The sequence below is a fragment of the Syngnathoides biaculeatus genome, chromosome 6 (genome assembly GCF_019802595.1).
Source record: "Syngnathoides biaculeatus isolate LvHL_M chromosome 6, ASM1980259v1, whole genome shotgun sequence".
Taxonomy (NCBI): Eukaryota; Metazoa; Chordata; class Actinopteri; order Syngnathiformes; family Syngnathidae; genus Syngnathoides; species Syngnathoides biaculeatus.
In genome coordinates, this window is record NC_084645.1 from 9,963,937 (window position 1) to 9,989,892 (window position 25,956).

General features: G+C 39.5%; 1 protein-coding gene across 1 annotated transcript in view; it reads right to left on the reverse strand.

Annotated features, from left to right (window-relative positions):
* Nucleotides 1–3,715: 3,715 nt before the first annotated feature.
* The window catches only part of gnao1a (guanine nucleotide binding protein (G protein), alpha activating activity polypeptide O, a), a 128,507-nt gene continuing 106,266 nt past the window's right edge, over nucleotides 3,716–25,956 (reverse strand). Inside the window, exons 5-8 of the mRNA XM_061822275.1 lie at nucleotides 24,997–25,125; nucleotides 17,865–17,994; nucleotides 9,136–9,289; nucleotides 3,716–6,888 (exon numbers count right to left, since the gene is read on the reverse strand). Of these exons, the coding sequence (XP_061678259.1) occupies nucleotides 6,701–6,888; nucleotides 9,136–9,289; nucleotides 17,865–17,994; nucleotides 24,997–25,125 (601 nt within the window). The 3' untranslated portion in view covers nucleotides 3,716–6,700. The remainder of the gene's footprint in view (nucleotides 6,889–9,135; nucleotides 9,290–17,864; nucleotides 17,995–24,996; nucleotides 25,126–25,956) is intronic.

Consider the following 25,956-nt stretch of genomic DNA (forward strand, 5'->3'; position numbering starts at 1 on the left):
GATCTTGTTGAAGACATGGCACCAATGTTAATTTCAACTTGGAAGGATTTTCATTTATAAATGGTGCCACTTGACATCCATTGCAGCTTGGTCATTTTGAAAGTGTGCAGGAATAGTCACAGTCCTTACTTGAGGTTTCTTATTTCTCCCCAAATAGGGTTTTGAGTTCTTCCTTGCCCGATTGGGCCATTTAGAGGATGTTGCAGAGGTTTCTAAAATGTGGACCTGTGAAGACTCTTGAGACTCTTGTGGTGAAGGCCTAAAAATTAAACTTGACTTGACTATTCTTCCCTCCAAACCAAATCTGTTGCAGAGTATACAGCAGGCACGTGTACACATTGACATCTCACACATGCACAAGTACCGGGGGTGCAGCCTGCTGCTGACCCTGTGCCCATCATTTTGTTTTTTTGTCAATGTTTTTTTCTCATTATGCCTGTTTTAGAGCAGTCAATTGGCCTCCCAAGCTGGCAATGCTGCTTTAAGCACACAAGAAAACATCTCCTGTCACTTCGCCTTCGTTCACTCACTGCGGCCCTTTCAGTCTGTTTACCTGCGGACTGCCAGGAAATCCGACAGCCTCTTTAATGTCTAGGGTAGAGGAAAAGCGTGGCTCAAGAGGAGGCATGAGCCACTGACTTTAGAGATGTCGCAGCAGATTCCTGCTGCCCGTCATCATGCTGTCCAACGTAAACTCAGTAAACAGCAAACCTGAGGTAAGAGCCAAGCACAACTGTGAGTTCAGAGAGTGTAATCTTGTGTGCCTGATGGAAACTTGAGTTAAAATTCATCACAACACAGCAAGTCTAGAGAATACACCATTGATAGCGTGGACAGGAATGTGTGCACTGCGCATAAATCCATCCGAGGGGGGATGCGTCTGTTTGTGGGTGACAGCTGGTCCACACAATACTCTAATTTGGGAGCAAGTGTGAACACTTGGTATGAGATGCAAACAGTTGCTTTTAGATCATTTTTTATTTTCCACGGGAGTTTGAACATATCACCGTCACGCTCGTTGTGTATCTGTCCGGCCCAAATTATGTACCAGCAGCAGAGTGAATTGCAGAGAGTTACAATGATACACTCTCGTGCTCATTTGTCAATCCCTTCTTCTTCTGGGGGACTTGAACTCCTGCAATTTTTCTGACCGCTTGCATCCCCTAGAGCAATAGGTTGACTCTCCCTCACACCTAAATAGGAAGCTCGGTTGCTGTAATGGAAACATCATCATTCCATCATCATGGAAGCCTATACCTTATCATGGTGGAGGGGTTAGTGTGTCCCAATGATCCCAGGATCTATGTTGTGTGAGGCTTTATGCCCCTGACAGAGTCACCAATAGCAAACGGTCCTAGGTGAGGAACCAAACAAAGCATGGCTAAAAGACCCCAAATGATGTGTAATATTAATAAATCAAAGTTTATTGTTACCTGTTGGTGGGTCACTGGGAGACCCCTTTGTAGCCAAGCGTAGAGGAGGGGCTTGATGTTGAGCAATATGCAGCTGATGGGTATTGGCTGCGGGGTGGTGCCGCTTAAGTGGTCATTGAGATAAAATCTCGGGTGTGGGAGGAGAATTCTGGTCCCCCGTTTGGCATCTGAGGAGGGGGAAAAGCAGCAGACCATCAACACTATGTGTAGTGGGGATGAGAAGGTGGTGATGTCAAGTCAGCATGGATGTTGTGGGTTGGTACACCGAACAATTCAAAGACCTCCTCAACTCTATCGACATCCCTTCCAAAGGGGAGTCTTGAAAATCAAAGGCTGGTCTCTTAGGTTTGAAGACACGATGGTGGGGTGGATGATAACTGCTCCGAGTTTCTTTAAATGTGGATGTTGTTGTGGTGTCCTGGTTGAAACACCTCAACAAAAGCTCATGGACATCGATAACGATGCTTCAGGATTGGCAAACTCAGGTGGTGGTCCTCCTTTTTAAGAAGAGGGACCTGATCGGACTTCTCAGCTTTCCTGATAATAGCGTCCTTGAGGTTACATTGGAGTTTTCCCAAACTGTCTGCATAATTTTGTGGACTTGGAAAAGGTATTTGACCTTGTCCCTCAGGGATTCTTGTGGACGGTACTCTGAGAGTATGAAGTACCAGACCCCCTCACATGGATTGTTTGGTTCTTGTATGACAGTGTCACAGTCAGATTCATTTCCGGTAAGGAGTCCCCAGAGGCTGCCTTTTGCCACCAATTCCATTAACCTTCATGGATAGATTTTGTAGGTGCAGCCGAGACGTTGAGGGGGTCCTGTTTGGCAAGGTCATTATTACATCTCTGCTTTTTCCAGATGATGTTGTTCTAATGGCTCATCAAGCCTCAATGTTCAACTCTCATTGGAGTGGTTAGCACCCAAGTCTGAAGTGGTTTGGCTTAATATCAGCACCTCCACCTCTCCAGGTTGAGGAAGAGATCCTGCACCATGTGGAGTTTAAATATGTCAGGGTCTTGTTCACGAGTGAAAGAAGAATGGAACAAGAACATGACAGGCAGATTAGTATGGGCTCTACACTGATTTAGGCTTAGTATTGGTCTGTCGTACTAAAGAAGGATCTGAACCAAAAGGCAAACCTCTCAATTTACCAGTTGATATTTTCCTATGCTCACTTATGGCTGTGACTCATGAACAAGATGGTGGATCCAAGTGGACAAATTGAGTTTCCTCCGCAGGGTGTCTAGGCTCTTTCTTAGAGATAGGGTGAGAAGCTCTGTCATCTGGCAGGGGCACAGACTCGAGCTTCTGCTTCTCTGTATAAAGAAGGAGCCAGATGAGGTGGGTTGGACATCTGGTCAGGATGCCCCTGGGACACCTCCCTAGTGAGGTGTTCCGGGCAGATCCAATGGGAGGAGGCTCCAGAGACGATACACTGGAGTGACTACGTGTCTTAGCTGGCCTGGGAACACTTTGGGATCCCTCTAAAAGTGCTGGAAAAAGCGGATGGGGAGAGGGAAGTCTGGGCTTCCCGACTTAAGCTGCTTTCCCCTTGACCTGACCTCGGATGAGTGGAAGTAAAATGATTGGTTGGATGATAGGTATACATAGGGAGTATGGGTCAAATATTTACTCCTTCTCATCCCAAAGCCTCAGAAAAAGTGTCCAGGGAATTGTTGGGTTGTGCTAAACATGCTATATGAATTTCGTGGTCCTAAACATGCTGTCTACATAGATGAACATACATCCAAGTCTCCAATCACATGATGAGGTTCAAGTGGCACAATCATATTGAAGTGCTACCTCCATGAGTGAAAATTCTTTCATAATTGTTTTGGACATTTCCTTACCTCAAATGACACACTCCATTTCGAGTCCCAAAAGAGCTGCTTGCTTGCCTGTTCAACTCCAGTGGTCATTGTAATGAAATCCATACTCACCATTGGACCAGCAGGAAATAGGCGGGGTCTGAAGCGGCTCACCTGCATGAGACAGGACCACTTTTTCCAACCGAAAGCTTTAAATTATTTTAGTAATATTTTTCTTTGTCATAATTAGCTGCTTCTTGTTGGTTGACGGGTTTAGTGTGAAAGAACTTGAGTCATAATCTTTGGAACTGTTATTAGTTGAAAAGGGGGGTCTCCACTGAGTTTTAGGCCCTGTGGCTACCCTACATGGTGTCAAGGTTCCCAATACATTGTGCAAAGAGAGTAACTTACTATGAGTTAACAACAGTGAAGTATGGAAGCAGTTTTATACAGAAATGACAAATCAGCTGTTTTGTTTTTGTAGTCATGAAAACAGTGGCTTTTAATGTAAACACTACATTCGATTGTTTTTTCCATCACGGACATCCCACATGAAATAACAACCATTCACTAAAGAGGAGGGAGAGAGAGAAAAAGCTCCATTGAAAAAAAGCATTCACTGATTTGAGGACAGAATTTAAAAAAAAATGAAGGTACCGAGCAGAATGCCAAAAACCAAGTATATTGTTTTTGTTTACATTTGCTTTCTTTTGAAAACATTAAATCAAAAGGACAAGATAGAGAGGGCTACATAGATATTTTGAGATAGATGAGGGCTAACATATAGGCATGGCAAGATAAGAAATGTTTCATATTTACCTATTGTGTTTGAGTGTGTGCATGTTATGTGAGAACTGTGCTTTTCATTGTTGACCTGAAATGTGTGTCAATCTAATCAGCCACAGAAAAGAGAGAGAAAAAAAAAAGAATGGTTTTATACAGCAATGTGTGAACATGCAGCATCACGAACAAGCAGACGCAGCAAGAAATGCGCTCCCACCCAAAGAACTGTTTTATTTGTCTGAAATGATAAAAAATAGATATTGTTATAATATAATTTATTCGCTCTGAGTCCAGCAAACGTGATAATGCAGGGAAACAGGCAAAACAGTAACAAGAGAAAGAGGGAGGTGGGGCACAGTTCCAAGCATCACAACACATTGTCTTTTGGAAACACTGCGGCTCCAAATCAGATAGCTGTCTACCTGGAACCTATTGCAAAAGATATTTTATTTTATAAAAGGAATATATCTAGAGGACAAAAAAAAGTTCTGTAGCTACAAAGCACAAGAAGTTCGAGAATTTTACAGGATCCTCGTGATGATTATGTAATACCCATGTTCATCTCTGCAGTTCCATTATTGTCACAGGTGTGATTATTAAAAATGCAGATTTTTTTTTTTTAAAAACAGTTTTACATTGATGTTACTAGAAGAATTCCAAAATCTATGTTCGTATCGTTACAACAGTGTCCTACAGAGCCATTTAATTTTCAAAACCTTAATTGTCATGCTTGATTAAACAGCAGTTGGTTGCATTAAAGAAGAAACCTTCTCTTTCCTTCTCGGGACATAGGATCGCAACTAGATTGTTCCGGTTGTCTTAGAAAACATTCGCCTCTCATTCAAACAGGCTTTAATCAGTTCATGCACATTGAGTAGAGAAGACATCTTTAGCCTGAGTATTTGGTGTTGAAACAACTATTTATCACTCTCGTTAATATTCCATTTGGTTGTAACAATTGTGGTACAGGCAAGTGAAAGTAGGCACCTGTGACCACTTTTGGCTCTCAAGTGTCGCAGCCACCAAACATCTTCAAAGCCTTTTGAGACTTTTTTTTGTGTTTAAGGGCTGTACAAATGAACTTGACTCGATTTCTAAAACGACCAAAGCAGTCCAGTTGCTCTCAATTCAATGCCTTGGCACTGAAATAACCTGGATGAATGAGAATATTCACAGCTATCTCCCACTTTGAATTACGGCTCTCATCTTTCCATTTGATTGAGTGATTAATTGATATATATATTTTTAAATTGCTTTTATTTATTTTTCCATTTTTTCTGACTTTTTTAAAAATAGGAACAATACCTAGGAGGGTTTTTTTTTCTTCTTCCAGTTTTGCAAGAACTGGTCACTTTATACAAAGGTTTCAGAAATGTCATGCTATCCTTGTCAAGGGCTTTGACAGAAGGAAGGAGGGAGAGAGGGCTTTTGACCCCTTATGACAATCTCACCCCCTGCCCCACCTCCAATAATAGCCGTATGCCAGGGTGCCATGCATGGATGGAGCTGAGAGATGGATGTAAAGGCATGACGGTGTATATTGTAAATGTAGAGAAAGACATACTCTGATATACAGTATACTGTAAGTGTGTCTGAAACAGGATGTGATCATCAATAAATAAATTCATAAATTAATCAATCGTTTTCAAACCAGGACTGGACTTCCGTACACCGAGAATATTAGTAGAGGTTATAATTGTGAGAAAGGTAGTTAGAACGTGTACTCGCTTCTAAAGGCATTACTACCTACAGTACAGTACCAGCATGTGTCACCATTGGCTGTCAGGCTAAAGAACGCCTCACTTCCTGTTTATGTCAGGACTCTTTGTGGAACAGGAAAGTCATTCAATTTGAAAAAAAAATGTGCAATTAAGGGCTCCAAAGTGTCTTTGATAATGTAAACAAAAGACAAATGTTAAATTAATTTGTGTTTGAAAGTTTCAGCAGGCCTTGAGTGTTTTTCAAAGGTTACGATCAGCCGGCATGTTCAATATTCTTTAAGTGAAAGACATTTTCACATTTTAATCAAAATAGCTCCTACATAAACACTACTGTATCAAGAAACGTAATAATATACAACATATGTGTCAGGTGAGACAAAATGTGAATACAAATCTGTGTACAGGCTGATGTAATAAATATAGACAAAATCAACAAAAATAAAACACAATTCAGATCCAAGGTAATAAAAAAAGGGATTTCATTCGCAACAAGGACAAAACTGGAAAAGAAAATCAGACTAGAATAGAGACTTTCATCAACTTTGTTCGAGAAGTTTTCAAGGCTGCAGAGTTTTGTGTTTCGTTCTAAAACACATTTTGTGGTTTGTTTGGCAGCAGGCCAGAGAACATCAGGGGAAAAGACAGAGCAAGGGAAAAGAACAAAAAAACATTACATACACACACATACTGTATATATATGCGTGTGTATCCGTGTATGTGGATGTGTATGTCTATTTTTTCTATTTAATTATGTAATTAATATGTACCTAGTTTTATTTTTCTCTTTATTATTCTTTTTAAATAAACACTATCATTATCATCATCATCATCATTTCCACAGCAGTGTCAGAGGAAGAGGGATGAGGAGAAGGATGAGGTGCAAGAGAACAGGGAGGAGAAAAGAAGGAGCGGGTGGGTGGGTGGTTGGATGGCGGTATTACATGGGGGTGCTTAGTACAGGCCACATCCTCGGAGGTTATTGGCGATGATGATATCGGTCACGGCATCAAACACCACCTGGATGTTCCCTGTATCTGTGGCGCAGGTCATGTGACAGTAGATTTCCTTATTTGGGGAGCGATTCTTGCTCTCAAACTGTGCTTGGATGTAAGCTGCTGCATCCTCATAGGTGTTTGGTCCTGGAGGAAGACAAGAAAAAACAAAGGGAAGACATCTTGATCCTTAAATCTAAAGAATGTTGATCATCAAATATAAGAAAAAAAATCTGACTGGTACATTTTTCAAATTATCCCAGCGTGGCTGAGGAAAGTCAACCAATCAGCTACAGAAGGTGTCACGTTTACAATGCACTCATGCTGACTTGTTTCCTCTGGCTTCAGGAGCTTTGCTGTAACTATCGTGGAATATCTACTGTACCTATGGTTCCGAAGCAAATTTAAAAAGAAGGAACTGGACACATCCCGTGACACAACAAGGGTGAACACTGAGCCATCTTTCAGAATTGGAAGGGCTGCGAGCAGCTGAGAGGGTTTGGAATCTATGTGGAGTTTTGCAACATTTCTGTTCAACAGGTAAACTTAGCCCTTTGACTTTTTATTTACTGTACGTTTCAAAATCTAGAACTTCAAACAGATAACACTACGGGCCCTATTTTGGGGACCGGCGTAACCGCAGGCAGAGCAAAGGTGTGCCCTGGGTGGGTTAGACCGATGTTGGTGATTTCATCGTCCAGCACAGCATGGTGGATCTAAGAGTGGCGGCAGTGGGGCTGTGTTTACAACTGAGTTCATTCACCGCCAATCAAGACAGGCTTCTCATTCCTTTTAAATGTGTCATAAATAACTGAAGGAAGACGATGCCTAATCGCAGCGATCTGTGCATGAGTGGAACAATGGTCAGCGATGTGAGTGGGGGCCCTTATTAAATACAGGATGAGCTGAAAATAAACACTGATGACTTAAATGTGTCTTCAGAACTATGTATCTGTCGGCCTTTGCTTCACCAAAATTGCATTGGAGTATGTTTTAGACCAGCCTGCCAAATTCACAAGCAAATGCAGCGGGCCTTGGGGCAGCACCAAAATCAGGATAGGTCAGGATTTAAGCACCGCCACAGATCCGCCTAGAGCCTTTAGTGTTAAGATAACATTCTTTTACGAATAAGTCAGTGTAGGAATACTTGTGAATATAATTACCATACATCTGTCAGACTGTCAGGCTGCCAAGGTAGTAACCATGGTTAATGCTTGCTCGCGTGCGTGCGTGCCTGTTACTTACAGTGCAAGTCTCATAGAGGTGAGGCATGGCTTTAGTCAGGGAGTTGATGGGAGCAGGGATTAAGCAAAGCTACATTCAAGTCTTGCTAGCAGTTTTAAACGTGCAAAATCCCCCTTTGAATGGCAACAGCATTTCTAACGATCCAAACATTTGCAAATGGGTAAAAAAACAGTCATCTGTATGAACAGTTTTATGTAGTATGCATGTCAAACCACCCATGAAAGATTCCATCCAGTACATTACAGTTAAAACAATGACAGTACATCGAGCGCTACTCTGTGTACTTCCGACATCACTAATTTGACTAGTGTAGTCACGTTATCCTCATTCTTAGATATTACTAGGTCTAATATGTGACTTTGAAAGAGGGTTGTGGTTTTTACATCTATCTATCTATCTATCTATCTATCTACTATCTATCTATCTATCTATCTATCTATCTATCTATCTATCTATCTATCTATCTATCTATCTATCTATCTATCTATCTATCTATCTATCTATCTATCTATCTATCTATCTATCTATCTATCTATCTATCTATCTATCTATCTATCTATCTATCTATCTATCTATCTATCTATCTATCTATCTTATTCAAGTATTTACCAAGTCTGTTTGGTTTTGTCAGTTTTTAAGTGGTCTGGAATGAAGGACTGCTCTGTCACATTCTAACAACTTCATTGAATTATGTAAAAATGCCTGCCCTGTAGGCAACAAGGTGCACTGTTTTTGATGTGTATTCATACTTTTTTAAGAAAAAAAATGCATGTTTAATAATTAAGAATACGTGCATGTTAAGAAATAATAGGATGTTTTGACACCTAGCATTTAATTCCCCCTTATGTAAAAGTAAACAAGTAATGACTCAGACTTGTACTAAATTACAAAAGTCAAAAGTTCAAATATTTTTTTCACCTACATCCAAGTTGACGTCTTAAAAAATATTCATTTATCACAAAATGCTAACCAGCATTTCTTTCATGCTTTTATAGCATCACAAAAACTTTTCCAGTTCTGTAACACTATGAACATGAAATAGCTAATGTTGACAGAAAAACAAAACTGGATTTATGATTAGATTTTATGCACATTAAGTTTGGTTGTTCAAAATACATTTTGATAGCACTTGGTGCCAGTCACTCTTACCTGTGTACTCAGGGAAACAGATGCTGAGTGCTGACTTCTTTATCTTTTCTGCAAACAAATCTTTCTTGTTGAGGAAGAGGATGATGGAGGTGTCGATGAAGAATTTGTTGTTGCAGATTGAGTCAAACAGCATCAGAGACTCATGCATGCGATTCTATGAGAGAGGGAAGGTATGAGAAAGTTGTTTTGCACGAAGAAAAGAAAACACCACATTTATAGGTTAAATATAAGAAAAAAAAAAGACTTGGCAAATTTCCAATGTGAGAAAAAAAAAGCTGCAATGTTGGTCTAGAATGTAAGTACCTTGAATGCATTCTTTCTGCAATTGTCACCTTTTTTTCACCCAAAAATAATATTCAGAGATGGTATGATTCAAAAAGTCCCGTTTTATTAAGATTTTAATGCAATTCCTAACCCTAACCCAACAAATGGCATCACAAGTGATGGAGCGAAAGTCATACAAATGTTTCTTAAATATGTGGACAATAGTGCTTCTTCTTTCTACATTAATAACTGCTATACTGTGACACTAAAGCAATTTTTATACGAAAAATGTACTGTATGTAATTGTATTTATATATTAAATGAATCCTCTATTTCTCTACCTCTACTATGTCATGGAAGTATAGTACAGTATATGAATTTATTGCCCAACCTTCAGACATAAGAGGTGAGCTGCAAGACAAAGTTTAAGCAAAGAGTTGTATCCCAAGGAAAAAGAAAAATGTAGGCAAGATAATTTCACACTCATCTAGAGAGATTTAGATTATTGGGAATTTGATGATCACACAAAAAAATTGCATTTCCCTGTCATGTTCTATCTAATGCCAGTGCTCATGTTTTCCATCCTTATTTACGAGGGCTCTTGCGTTGCCTATGAAATGATGTAATCCATATCTTGATTTTATTTTTTTAAATCAGTTACTTTTTTTGTGACATTTTGAAACCTTATAAAGTTTGTTGTTTTGTGTGTCGACAGCCGGTGTATGTGGAAAAAGTGGACAAGTGCCTTCTGGGCAATTAATCCAGTGATACTGGCTCCACCGTTGCACCTATGGGCACATGTTTATGTCACACAACACTGTAATGCTTCACAATCACAACCACACACACGAGCACAAGCACAGATATATGCCTTTCTTGGCCTTTCCTATACACACACTCTCAGAACTCAGACCACAAACATCTGCACAAAGCAGGTTGATCAACAGCCCGAGGCAGCTGGGTGTCTCTAATTAGGACACACCATTTATGGTAGTGGAAGACGTTATCTACCTGGTTCTTAAAATAGGGATTCAGATCCAACCACACAGTGCTTTTTAAAATTTATTTTATTTGATTTTAATCTATTGTCTGTTATTCTTTTAATCCTATGTATTTTGAAGGTTGTGCATGCATGAAATGTAAATCTTTCAGTAGGTTGGGGAGAAAGCACCAGTAACAGACCTCTAATATAATCGTGAAAACAGGAGTCCCAATTTACGACATAACGGGATAAATGCCGTCTGAATTTTCACAGTTCAAGTTTGACTTATTAGGGTGCAGTTGCGGACAATACGGGAAAACGATTCAGCAGCACACAATATGCTAGATGAAGCTCCCAGGGGCTCTATAAAGTCAATTGTTCCACCGAAGCACTATCTGGGAAGTGTCAACTTGACTCAGCCAACAGCCTCTCAGCCTTTAGTCTTAACTGGTCTTACAGAGGACCATGGAAGAAGATGATGGCTTCTATTAGCATAATGAGCAACAATAAAGATACAGTATGCAGTATATTATTCAGTACAACAAAATAGAAAAAAAAATGCTGAAGAATAAATGTTGAATAGTGTACTGTATGTGTATCCACCCTTTTGTACTGCTGATCTTGTTAAGCCATGAACCCACTCACATTCACACGTAGGAACAATTTAATAACATGCAGTAAATGCATTTGGATTGAACCCAGAACTGGCCTGCCACAAGTTGAACCCGAGGTCACGACAACATCAGAGGCCAGAGCGCCGGAGGCTATCGGCTCTGATGACATCAGTGGCAGTGTTCAAGACTATCTGCATCTTGTTGGCGTTTCTTGCACAGGTCAACCTTACTTGTAGACTCGTTCTTGCTATCTATTGAACTAAATTGGAATGAAGAAGATTCCATCTACGTATGTGTTTGGACTTAGACAAATAGATTCAATAGAATAGATATCTTTGGTCCCTTTAAAAGTGCCACAAGAATCAAAATTGTTCTTATTTGTATTACTTGTGCCAAGAGATAAGTTTCATTTGTTCGGTGACCATCCTCATAACTCAAAACATCCATTCATTTCTCAGGCATACTGAAGACCATCCTAGATGATTCTGGGTAAGAGGCAGGGTACATACACCCTGAACTGGTTGCCAACCAAAAAGATGCTAATTAGCTTTAGCATTAATCCAGCGTAGCCTTTCTCGAGTCTAGGCATTTGTTTGGCTGTGTTCAATAGACAAAGTGTAATTCTCTTTGTTTAGTTTGCATCCCAAACTGTAGCATCATTATTTGCTGAAAAACGTGCTCTTTCTTGGGGCTTAGTCTGGTGATTACATTCTAAAAGCATGCTTTTATAATTCCAGCACCAAACACAGAAGCACAGGTTTAGTTGTAAAATTAGACCACATGTTCTCGTTACTTTTGACACCACAGTTGTGGACTACTGCAAAGCAACAAGAGCTCAAAGGTAGCAACCTTAATTCACAGTGCGTATTGATTCATTTTCCCAAATCCACTGCATGCCCCGTGCTTCACATCTATAATCGACCGTGACATGTGACATGTAGTGTGGCAAGCAGTGGATTTGCAGCTTTTCACTTAGTAAAATGGTGTTAGATGGAGTCAGATGGTTGTGAGCGGAGTCATCTTTGGGCCAAGTGTCACTAACATATCTTGGCAGAAGTGTGGCCTGCCCGTCTGCTTCAGTTGCAATACCATGCCAAAAGAAGAAGAAAGGAAGAAGGGAATGATTAGAATTTTAATTTTCTCTTTCTCACAGTCATGCTGTTCTGCTCCTTCTCAACACTGCATTCCCACAATCTTGCTTTTTTTGTTGGTTTCAGATGTTATCCCATTTACACACATGCTCTCTTTTTCTCACGTTATGTTTTCCCTATTGTCTTCTCTCAGATTGCATCTATTCAGAATGAGCCTGTCATCTGCTCTCGATTCACGACAATCATCTACAAATGACCATTTTTCAGTCACAACTATACTATACGATACTGTACTATACTATACTGTACTATACTATACTATACTATACTATACTATACTATACTATACTATACTATACTATACTAGTTTGTATTCAAACATAACGCCTTGTTATGGATGTTATGTACAATACATAGTCACTGATGGTCCTGTTTTTGTAGTGTTTATGTAATTATAGTTTAAATACAATTTACAGTATGCGGGTATATTTTAAAAGTCAATGGAAAAAATGGGTCTCAGAGCACAACTTTTGTTGCAAACTGAATGGAATGTTGACTTGACGCAACTGATTAGATGGGATGCGAAAAAGCAGGGGACACAACGTCGCCCCTCATGGAACACACCCTCGCAATCACACACACATCACACTTAAAGTAGTACATCTAATACTGAAAAGAGGAAAGGAACCGGCTGCCCTCAAATCAGCTGTCCCGTTGAAGGGCAGCAAGCACGCCTGTGAAGGTGTGTAGCTACTTGTCACAGTGGGGAAATTGTTTTCAACAGCAAAAAGGGAATTAAAAGTACCAAATGTACAGTAAGTGTGCGTGTGTGTGTGTGTGTGTGTAAGTTGAGAGTATAACACAACTTCTTAAATTCAACAGAAACAAATACAATTGAAAGCGCTTAAACAAAATTATACAAACCACGGCAAATGTACCATAAAAATATACCATTCTATGGTGTATAGATTTAACTTTTGTTGAAACATTTTCAAGATTTTTGAATTACCTTCCCAAATTCATTTTTGTAGTCGTAAACATATTGTACTGCATATACCTTCGAATGGTTAAAGGGAACACCTTGATCCATTAAACTGAAGGAAAATTATCTACAAACCATCTAAAAGATTTGTGTTAGGGTTATTATTGTCTGAGTTTGTCCCACAATTCTTTAATATTGTGTGAAACAAACCAGAGGCTTTGGAATATCAAACACATCCGTGGGTTGAATTGTACTCAGACAAACTTCTAAATTATTCACATACTCTGTATAGCAAAGAATTTTTGCTACATTCGTATGCACTGACGCAATGGATTGTTTGGGTTGTGTCCATGATCATGGCGGTATACCCACAACCTCTGGCCAAACGCCATATGGAGTAAGCGTCAGTTAACCAGGACAAACTGTAGAGAAAATGAACAAGCAGCTCGAGTACACTAAACCAGAATTTTACAAATGTACTATCTGTGTTTCTAGTTGATTGATATACTTTACTACACGACATTATTCTAGATTACTCAGTTTTTACAGCTATTTAGAAATGTCTCCGGTCAACGAAAAATCCATAACCAAAAACCTTGTTGGCATTTCGCTGACCCAATTCTAACGGCGCAATACAAATTTGCAACTCTGGGGAAGTGAAGCAGTCTTCCCTTTTCCATGTTATTTTTCATTTGTGGGAGAGGAGTAACACCTTTGTGTCATCATAGAAATCCCATTTTGTATGTACTTCAAAAAGAAAACAATGTCAAATGTGTTGGTGTCTACACCTCCTTATCTGTGACTTTCCCCCTAGCGGGGAGGTGTTGCGCTTATCCCACTGTGGAATAGCTTTACTTATTGGGTTATTTTTTTAAAGTCGAGAAATACAGTGCAAATGACGGGTGCATCTGGTTAATGAGTGTTTGATGCAGAACATCCCAGTAAATTCAGTCTAATGTTTGTTCTTTAATAATTACGCCTCTTTGATCAGCACACCGTCTCATTATAGCAAGAAGAACCATCCATCAGTCTCACGGGCGCACACTCTTAATTAAAACATTTTAGGTGCAGCACTGCAGACAGATCCGCTGGCGTGGACTTTCTGAGAATTGAAACAAACCCTTCCTGTGTGGTTGTTTTCCATTGCAGCACAATTTGAGTCGAGAAGTGAGCGCCTGATCTATGTTAGAGGAGGTGGCGGCGTTTGGGGAGACTTGGGCAGATCACTAAAACACTGTCTTCTACCAAACTCAATCACAGATGTGTTAAAAATAGCACAGCGGTTGACAGCTGCACTGATTCTTATCGTCTCCATCAAACTTAGGATACTCCCAACTCACAAGGAGGCATGAAGACATCTGCGTAAATAGAGCAGCCATGGAGCACTTATTCTCAGAGGATGCACTTAAGGCCTATAAATATCAACCAGCATGCATCATATTCAAATTAGCTTATTTATTTTAGGTCACATGACTTGAGCTTGTAAAGCACACCATATAGTCTTCGGCCCCGCACCAACCAAGTAATAAGTAGATAGTTCCACATACCACTGCAAATGCGACCCATGGCGTCACTTAAGCCTTGTATAACCTCACGTTGCCAGGATGTGATTAATGATTATTTTTATTCTGCTTGAATACGGAAAATAATTATTTCCATAGGTGATGTTAATATGTACAATTACAGGACATATATTATATTATTCGCCTAATTTTCTTTATACCATTTGTCCTCAATAGTGTTGCGGGTAACAGAAGTCTATGCCATTAGACGTTGGTCGAGAACTGGGTTGAACCGGAAATCCACCATAACCTTTACCGGTGAACTCAATTTAACCTTCTCTTGACTTTTGAATGAACTTGTTAATCTGTCCGCACGACTGAATGACAAAATTCACACCAATGTCTCAAAGAATAAATATACTGGTTACTTTACAATTTGCATTTAAGCAGTCCTCTTGATTATGCTGTTGTTATTTTGACATCAAGAGACCAATTGAACCCTGAACACTGATGGACAGAACCTCGTCATTAGGAGGCTTGAAATGGGATGTTCTCAGAGGGAAGTGGAAACAGCGATACCGAGAGAGTCATAGAAAAACATACGACTGACTCTTTTGGAACAAATACCTGTTGGGATTCTTCCCTTTTAATTCCATCTTAAGGGTCTACTTACATGTAAAGCATGATGTTTAGTATGTTTTTCATGAAAAAAAAAGGCAGCCGGAATGGACCCCTCCGTTTTTTACCATACGTCGTGATGTTGTCGTATATGGATTTTTGCATCTCCCGCCATGAAAATCCTCTCGAGGCATTTGTTTTGGAGAAGAAGCAAGAAGTGACGTGTTTTACAGATGCCCACACTGGCGGGGTCGTGTGTTTATACCAGTTTTACTGGCAGGAAAGTAGCAGTTTTTTCCTGCACGTTAATAAAATGCCATCTCGTTGTTTTGCTGGATTTTGCTCAAACAGTTGGGAGGGTGGATTCACTCTTCACACTTTTCTGAAAGACCCGGTTCGTCGAGAAAAACGAATTGCACAGATGCAAAGGACGAGAGCTTTGTGGGTTCTAAATGAAAGGTAGGTGTGTATAGAGCTATTAAAAAAATAATAGTTGGGGGGATGACGTAATCCTTCTCTCAGAATGAAACAAAAGATCCACGTCATAATGACTTAATAAAGAACATAAGTCAGGGCTGCTAAATGTGTCTATGTGTGTGCGCCGGCATTGTTTATCGCTGCCGCCGGGGCCGGCGTTGTTCATCACCGCTGCGGAGGTGGATCGTGCGGGGAGGTGGTTTGGCTACGTGAAGGAGGAGAAAGGAGCTCTCCCCCCCACCGGCCACCGGTGACTGGGCACCCCTGAAGTAGTTACTTCGCCCGGCTTGGGTCCTCCTGAGTATTCTACACACTCTCATACATACTGTCGGGGAGTCTGTTGTTAGTTAGAAGTGATCCTCATATCATCTAAATATGGCTCAAAACGATAGAGTAATATTGCCACGGTCACTTCACTCGATTGTGAGATGTTCTTTTCTTCGAAAAGAGCTTGCGTGTCAGAAGGGCCATCGGAAAAATCCGAAAATCTCTGTTGTTCGTCTCCCATAGGAGGTGGCACAGCGTCTTCTCAATGGTGACTGTCCCAGTGTGACATCTGTAAATGAGGTTGCGGGCAATATGGCTGCCATTGGGATGTCGAGTGAGACTTCTGCAACTTTACGCATGAATGACACGTTCACCGCTTATTTTTTTCGTATAGACATTTGATACTAGAGCTGTAGTCCCACAAGTGAATAATATTACATGTAGTTTTCATAATATATATTTTAAAATGTATATGGATGTCATTAGACCTTTAAAGACCAACCAGTTGTGGAAAAAGTACTCAAACATGAACAGCTGAACACCCAATAGCTTGGAGGTCAGTTTAAGTTCACATGTAAAGGTTATAGTGTATTCTAGGTTTTTAATTTACAATTACAAAAATGTAATTTTTTTAATCTAAACTTTTGAGAGTAGTGGATATTGTAGTAGGTAGGTCGTAGGTAATTTGCTACAGAAAAGACGTACACAAGAATATGGCTCATCCACACACAAATAATCCAATGGAGATGTCAAAACCTGATCGCACTGTGAGGCAGAAATTCTAACCAGTATCCTATGGGCTCCCAAGTTCATCTAAATAATGTTCAAATATTGCAATATTTTTGATTCGGTGCAAATGGAGGAAATTAGAATTATAATTCCTAAATAGTAATACATTGTGGTGGTCTTAATAACACCCAATACCTCTGGTCCTGATATTCTTAGCTATAATATTTTAGCTCTTCGTGTAGAAAACAAAACAATAAAAAAAGCCTTTTAGTAATGACAATGTGATCTCATCACAGTAAAGCACAGCTCTCGAGTGTGTTGTATAAGAAACTCGTCAAGGTATTTTCAATGTGACCTTCACAGTAGTCTGAAAATATATCCATCTCATTAAAATGCACACAATGTTTGAGGAGCAAGAACTCCCTGGGAAAACAAGATTAAAAAAAAACCAAAATTAAACAAAGAAACAATACAGGACAGTACAAAAGTCCATGTAATTTTGTTACGTATTCCTTGTTAATAATGTACCTTATGGTTGTAGGTCTTATAAATTTGTCAAACCTGAGTTACCATTAAAAGATTAATGATGGGTTTATAATGCAGGTCCTAAAGCCAGATTCTGTCTATCCGTCCTTATGTACTATCCAAGGTCACAGGGAAGCTGTAGCCTTTCCAAGCTGATTTGGGTAGGGCGGAATCAACCTCCGGACTACTCTCCAGTAAATGAAGGATCACGTACAGAAATATTTGAACATTACGTCCCAGTTAGTGTGACCTGTCCTAACATTCCCGTGTGGGTTTCAAAGGTATAGCACGCTGGTGGCAGATAACAGACGAATGGGCGCCCTTGGTGAGTTGGGTGTTTTGTTGGGTTTGGCTGTATGCCATTAATGGCTATATTGGATTTTAATGACATCAACCTCAATGCCAGGATAGATCAGATCTTACAGATATCCCATTCATCTGAGTTCCCCCACCACACACACACATATTTGTGTGGTCTTATCTGGGTCAAACAGTTTGGATTTACACTGCCATCACACATCAAAACTTTATCTGAACTGAACTGAACGCCACGTGAGGAAAAAAACCAAAAAAAAAAAAAAAACAAAAGCAGTTCACTTGAACCATAGTGTACAAATCCAGCGTATTTCACAGCTCTCAGTGACGGAGCTACAAAGGCAAGCGAGCATGTGCCCTTACCGTGGTCTCGTCCTCGTGCAACACCTGGTCGTATCCACTGAGTGCCACACAGAAAATTATGGCAGTGACGTCCTCAAAACAATGGATCCACTTCTTCCTCTCTGACCTTTGGCCTCCGACATCAAACAGCCTGATGGATGGAAAGGAAATTTCCACGCTTACTGACAAACCTTTCAAGCTGAATTAGGCTTAGTAAATGGTCAGGTTGTGAGTGTGAATGCTCGTCTGTGGTTGATGCTCCTTCCCTACTGTCTGTTGACTGGTTTGCTACTTCAATTTTTACATTGAGAATGGAATGCAGAACTACGTTCTTATCATTTGCATTTGCTCAGTTCTAGCAATAATACAGTAACATTTGTGGTACAAAACATTTTTTTCCCTATTTCAGTCTCACGACTTTGACGTAACAGACCAACATACAGTAATTTCCCGAAAATAATGTGAAAAATTTTCCCAAAATATTTTCAAAAAGTTAATAGAATGTATTATATTTAGGTATGGAAGAAAAAAAATACAATCACATTGTATAGTTGTATACAGGTCCATAGAGTGTTAAAAAAAGTATACATATACATTTCGATATGATATTCATTGTCTTATGTTACACTCGTGCCGATGACGCCCCCAACTGGGAAGTAGTGTGGCAGTCCGAAAGAACGATAGCTCGCCTCAATGGCTTTAGGTGGGTATCAAAACAACGTGAACTCAAACTACGTAATATGAGCATCATGGACACATAAAAAAATGTGAGAGCGCACACAATTGAAATTTTTTTTTTTTTTTTTAAATGTGCCCATTACACTCATTTCTACAAAGTTTGAGCTCACGTTGTTTTGATACCCACCTGAACCCATAGGAAAGCTACTACAGATTGTAGTCGAATGGAGGGCGAGAGGCTGCGCTGCAGAACCAAAACTCGTGGGATTCAAAAAATATTTCCTCACAGACTTTTGGCTTGTCCCGTTAGGGGTCGCCACAGTGTGTCATCTTTTTCCATCTAAACCTATCTCGTGCATCTTCCTCTCTAACACCCACTGTCCTCATGTCTTCCCTCATAACATCCATCAACCTTTTCTTTGGTCTTCCTCTCGCTCTTTTGCCAGGCAGCTCCATCCTCCAGCCTTCTACCAATATACCCACTCTCTTGTATCTGGATATGTCCGAATCATCACAGTCTGCTCTCTCGAACTTTCTCTCCAAAACATCCAACATTGGCTGTGCCTCTAATTAGCTCATTTCTAATCCTATCCAACCTGCTCACTCCGAGCGACAACCTCAACATCTTCATTTCTGCCACCTCCAGTTCTGCTTCCTGTTGTCTCTTCAGTGCCACCGTCTCTAATCCGTACATCATGGCTGGCCTTACCACTGTTTTATAAACTTTGCCCTTCATCCTAGAAGAGACTCTTCTGTCACATAACACACCAGACACCTTCCATCAGCTGTTCCAACTTGCTTGGACCCATTTATTCTTTTTCTTGTTTTACCACACTGACCATTGGTCTGGATCGTTGACCCCAAGTATTGTATTTGAAGTTGTCAACCCTCACAATCTCTTTTCACTGTAGCCTCACACTACCCCCTCCAGCCCTCTCATTCACGCACATATATTCTGTTTTACTTCGGCTAATCTTCATTCCTCTCCTTTCCAGTGCATGCCTCCATCTTTCTAATTGTTCCTCCACCTGCCTCCCTGCTTTCACTGCATATCACAATATCATCTATAAACATCATGGTCCAAGGGGATTCCAGTCTAACCTCATTTTTCAGCCTATCCATTACCACAACAAACAGGAAAGGGCTCAGAGCTGATCCCTGATGCAGTCCCACCTCCACCTTAAATTCTTCTGTCACACCTATGGCACACCTCACCACTGTTCTGCTGCCGTCATACATGTCCTGTACGATTGTAACTATTATATATTTCTCCGCCACACCAAACTTCCGCATGCAGTACCACAGTTCCTTTCTTGGTACTCTATCATAGGCTTTCTCTCGGTCTACAAAGACACAATGTAGGTCCTTCTGACCTTCTCTGTACTTTTCAATTAACATCTTCAAGTCAAATAATGCATCTGTGGTCCTCTTTCTAGGCATGAAACCATAGTGTTGCTCGCAGATACTGACTTCTGACCTGAGTCTACCCTCCACTACTCTTTCCCATAACTTCAATGTGGGGCTCATCAAATTTATTCCTCTATAGTTGCCACAGCTCTGCAGTTCTTAAAAATGTGAACCAGCACACCTTTCCTCCATTCTTCAGGCATCTTCTCACCCAGTAGTATTCTGTTGGTGGTCAAAAACTCCACAGCCAGCCTGTCCAAATTGCTTACCTACCTCCACTGGTATGTCATCAGGACCAACTGCCTTTCCATTTTTCATCCTTTGTAGTGCCTTTCGAACCTCCCCCTTGCTAATCATTGCCACTTCCTGGTCCTTCACACTTGCCTCTTCTACTCTTCCTTCTCTCTCATTTTTTCATTCATCATTTTATCAAAGTATTCTTTCCATCTATTCAGCACACTACTGACACCAGTCTACAGAATTCCATCTCTATCCTTAATCATTCAAATCCCTTACCTGTTGCACATCCTTCCAATCTTTAACCCTTTGTCTGGTCAACCTGTAGAGATCCTTTTCTCCATCTTTCATGTCACATCAGCAAATGCACAATGATTATTATTAATGATTGTTGTATGGACAGTTTTTTGAAAAACAATACAAGTACAAACCTAACAAAATATGAATACAGATAATCCCCAATATTTTGAGCATATGGATAGCAGCAAATTGGTGGCGCGGATTATACATTAGTAAAAGGGTTTTCCTGATTTTTTTCAGTCAAGTTTGGGGGTGCGCATTATAGTTCAGGGTGCATTATACTTGAGAAATTACAGTACCCGAACACCTTGATAGAAACAGACAAGCATGAGCGAGAAGTTATGGTACCAAGATTTTACTCCTTAAAGTAGTAGGAGCTCACAATGTCTGTATTTTTAGACTTAGATGGTTTGGACATGTTCAGAGATGAGAGAATGAGTATATTGGTAGAAGGGTTCTGAGGATGGAGCTGCCAGGAAAAAAGAGTGAGAGGAAGACCAAAGAAAAGGTTGATGGATGTTGTGAGAGAGGACATGAGGACAGTGGGTGTTAAAGAGGAAGATGCAGGAGATAGCCTTAGATGGAAAAACACGCTGTGGCGATCCCTAACGGGACCAGCCGAAAGAAAAATAATAATAATAATTATATATATATATATATATATATATATATATATATATATATATATTATATATATATATATAATGTTTTATTTATTTGTTTATTTTTAAACCAACACCCAGAAAAGAAGAATATATAATAAATAAATAAATAAATAACTATATATATATATAATATATATATATATATTTTTTTTTTTTTTTTTTAACCCAACACCCAGATCTGTGTCTCACTTGGAACTACTTAATAGAAAGTTATTCCAGAGGGGAAAAAAAGGACAAGTCTACTTCAGGTGAGGCGTTTTTGTATGTTCCTTAACTGGACTAGGAAATCTATGACAATGATGCCGGCATTCTTAATGCTGTCATGGACTTAGCGGTGGGTAGCAGATTTGTTTTACTGCTTTATTTTCTACGTTCAGACAGTAAACTGCACACCTTAATGTACAATACAACAGGGAAAGTAAGCCTGACGACGTCTAGGGGATTCCTGATTGAGAGTGAACCACTCTTCCACCACTTCTTGAACCATTTAGCATTGATTGTTACTTTCAAGTTCCACTTTAGAAAATTATCATTCCTGTCTCTCTTCTGTCTTCTCTCTTCAACAGTAAAGTGCTTTGAGCTCTATGAGGAACTATGTTACCTGAAGTCGAATTTGTGAAGGAATACTCACATCTATTTTTGTCCTCTAAGTACAGTTGTAAATGTAACCCAAGAGAGGAAATTAATCCTCGGTGAATGCAACTATGATGTATATTCGATGGGTAAAATTTTTGGATGGTTGGTAGGTTACAGATCAGTTCAAAAATACTGAGGCTGAACGTTTGGTATCTCAACAGAACACGCTCAGGACAGCATTTGCCCGTAATGGATATTTTCAAACTAAATATTAAAACCTCGAGTCATGTTCTAATTTAGCTTTTGGATCTAATAATATAATACATATGATCTGTCTAAACATTAAGAGCATTCAGGTGCCACACCTTACGAACCGCTGCATCTAATGAGATCCAATACAAGAGCTGCATTAAATATGCAGTCTTTCCAAAAGTTATAATGCTCAGTTTTGCTTGACACTGTCACAGAGGTATTGCTTACATAATGTGATTTGAACTATGGGTGTAAACATAAATTTGTCATAGATTGAGGCATCTTTTTAAGGTCTTAATGTTTGTAAAAGATATAGTCTTGCTCATGTACGAAGCATTGCAGTTTTGCTGCTATTCTAGAGCTCCAGACAGAGTCAGACTCATCTTTATTCCCAAAGTAGGTTAAATACACAAGAAATTTGTGGCTCTCATTAGATCATGCAATCTGTGCGGGTTTTGAGGATACATCTGCGTATACCCAAAGTATATGCACACATGCAAGAAATATATAAATTGACTTTTGATACTAGAGCTGTCTGTCCCACAGCTACAAGCTGTAATTCATTCAGAGTTCTATCAAACGATGAGCAATCATAAAGTTAGATGATATGCAGTACAACCTATAATTATAATAAAGACAATTAAAGGCATTACAGTGGAACCTTGATAAAAAGGACCGTGAGATAATGGATACTGGGTAAAAGGAACCATCAGGTTGAACAATGTGTCCAAAAAGAATCTCCATTTGTCACTTGAAAGACAAAACGATGAAGTTCTTCCCAAACAATCAAAAGAACAAGAGGTAAGGTGAGAGAAGGAGCAGAACAATTCATTTAGGTCAACCAAACAATTACAGGAGCAAATGACAAATGAGATGACCCAGCACTTTCAATCTCCTGCACCCCTTCCTGGCTCATTGGAGCAAAGTCTGATGCAAAACTCACTCTCTATTAGCCTAAAAGCAATATTAGGTCTGACGGGTACAGAGAAGACTATTGTCAATGTTGGACTCCAGGCCACACCATGACAAGATCCTTCTCCCATCTCCCCTCACTTGAAACCACTGCCCAATGAGATGTGTAAGGCCCCTCTTCCACCCATAAAGAATCTTATCTGTGAATATGACTGACATATGCAGAATCTTTTCCAAAAGAACCCAGACCCTTATGGAGATCTGGCATTTTTCATCCCTGTAATTATAAGGGTTAGAATGTTTTCCACGAGGTATGGCACAAAAAAGCAGAACTGGTAACTTAGTGAGGATAAAATGTGAATCTATCAAACCATTGTCTCCAGTTTTCTCTGTGGAACTAGATCTCCTTAATGTCATGTAATGACATCATAACAACATATGGTCTGGATTTTTGGTATTAAATGAAATGTGGTTAATCGAAGTTGCTGATGTAGCATTTTAAATGAGGCAACACCAGCAATTTTTATTTTTATGAACAAGTGTCAAATGAAGTATTGCTGTTATTTTTAAGTCATTATTTCAGTGTAAAGAAGTTCGATTGGGTGTTTTTGGATCCTTTGTATATCTGGGTTTTTTTCGTTAAAACTGACCCAAAGATTATTGTTGTTTTAATTTCTAGACCTCCAAGATAAACTAGAAAATGTATGGAATATCTTTCAGAACTGCTGTGAATTATCTGTACTGATTACAACTATTTTGTCAAAACAGGAGACTTTAACATTCATGTAGACAACAACTTGGAAATAAAATCTAAAGAACTTCCTGCCATAGTAGACATATTTGACCTCTCACAACATATTTAGAGTCCAACTCATAACTCAATGTCACATCTTAGACCTGGTCATCTCAAAGGATGTTGAAATTCTATCAATTGACATTAAGGATATGGCTATTTCTGACCATTTTTCTGTACTTTTTAAACTTCAGATTGTTTCAAAACTTTAGACAACTTCTATGTCTACTAAAAAAATATACATAAATTATATATTAAGTTAGCAATTATGCTTCAAATAAATAGAATAACTTGCTAACAGAGGTGATGTCAGTCCCAAGGGTGTTTTCAAATCCAAATTAAAAACTCTTCTTTTTTCTCATGTGTTTTAGAGTACTTTAAGTTTTCATTGATATTCCTTGCACTAAAAGCTGTTTTAATTGTACTTTTTCCAAATGTTTCCAAATTTTTGTATTTGAACGCTTTTAATCACATAAAGCACATTGCGTTACCCAGTGTATGAAATGCACTATACAAATACATTTGCTTTGCTTTGCTTTAAAATATAGTTGACAAAGTCTGGCAGTTCCAGAATTGGCCACTGTTGTTTACTTGTGCTTTGACGTAATTCACGCAGAGAATAGGACTGAAGCATTTCATGGTATCAGATATACAAAACAAAAATAGATCCAATTCCAAAAGACGTGCCTCCTGGGCTTACGTGGCCGCCAAGTTGAATGCGGGGTAGTGACATGGGGGCCATGTCATAATGAATTTACAGTATCTTTTATCTATTGTTTTCCAGACAACAAGAGTGGCATGGTAGCAGTGTTAACGGTGAAGAATGGAAACACATGTCTCTGGAGTGTGACTATATCATTTGTAGTAAATAAAAGTTTTTTTTGACATGCAAAGAAAACTTACCTATGGCAATGGATTTGGAACTAGGAAACACACTAATTCCACGCGGCTCATGAAAGCGACTTGGGTATGATGAGTATTTCGCTTCAACAATGTCACTACGACCAAGGACACAGCTGTTGTAAGTTTGGATAAAATGTGAAACTTTTATGCATTTTCAAATTTTTAAAAATATTTATTCACATTACCTTTGCATTGTATTGGGAGTTTTACGCCACACACACACACAAAAAAAAAAAAACTCATAATTTTGCACTGGACAGTAATATGGGTGCAACACGACCAAAACAGAAGAGCTTTCATGTAAAAGCCAGCAGTTCCTATTAGTCCATTCTTTCGAGGTTCCACACTGTATTACCAGTGTTGAGTTGAATAAGTGACAAAAGTCACTGTTTTTTGTGTGCTGTGTGTAAACATTCATTGGTATTCATACCTGAAGTGGAGGTTTTTGAAGGTAAAGTGTGTCTCCACAATGCCCGTAGTCTTCACCCGGGTCCTCAGAATGTCCTGCTCTGTTGGCTGGTAGTCGGCAGCCCCAATCCGATCCAGGCTGTCTAGGTAGCTGTACAACAGAGAAAACATAACTTGTTAATTAACAGTATTTTACATGGCACTATTGATCCGCTTTAGTGCGTACTGAAATGAGAATGCAAACATTTGTTTATCACACCAACCAACAACAAATAAAAGAAACAACAAAAACAGATTTGACCAAGATGGTGTGTCCATCCACGGGGATAACTATTGTAGTCATTAATACGTTTCAGCTGGCAAGATTTATTCAACTGATGTACAGTAAAGTGGTTAAGTACAATATCCTCAATTAGAATGAAGGAGCACAAGCCCCCGCTTAGTCCAAACAATGAAAAACTAACTACTTGGTGGTGTGATGAGTCTAGATGAAGTGAGAAGTGTGGGAGCAAAAGTGATTCAGTCATGACTTCTGCACAAGACTGGAGATCTTTAATATGATATAATACGGTTAGTGTCAATAAAATCCATCCTGTTCTTCTGACAAATTATCATTATGGACCAGTAAAGTTCCTCACCTCTGCTGCTTGTATTTCAGAAATATTTGTAATTTTTCATGAAGCAGGAAGATGGAAGCCTGGCGACCAGGACAGGGAACTATAGCCATATACAGTATGCATGTATATATATGGTATATGTATATGGTATACATATACAGTCTATGCATGCATTTATAGAGAACAATGTGTTGCTTCAGCAATTTACAAGGGTTGTGGGAGTGCTGGAGCCGATCGCGGATGTCATCGGAAAGGAGCCAGGGTACACCCTGAACTGGTTGCCAGCCAATCACAGGGCACATGGAGGCAGACAAGTCATACTCACAATCACACCTAGGGGCACTTTAGAGTGTCCAATTAACGTT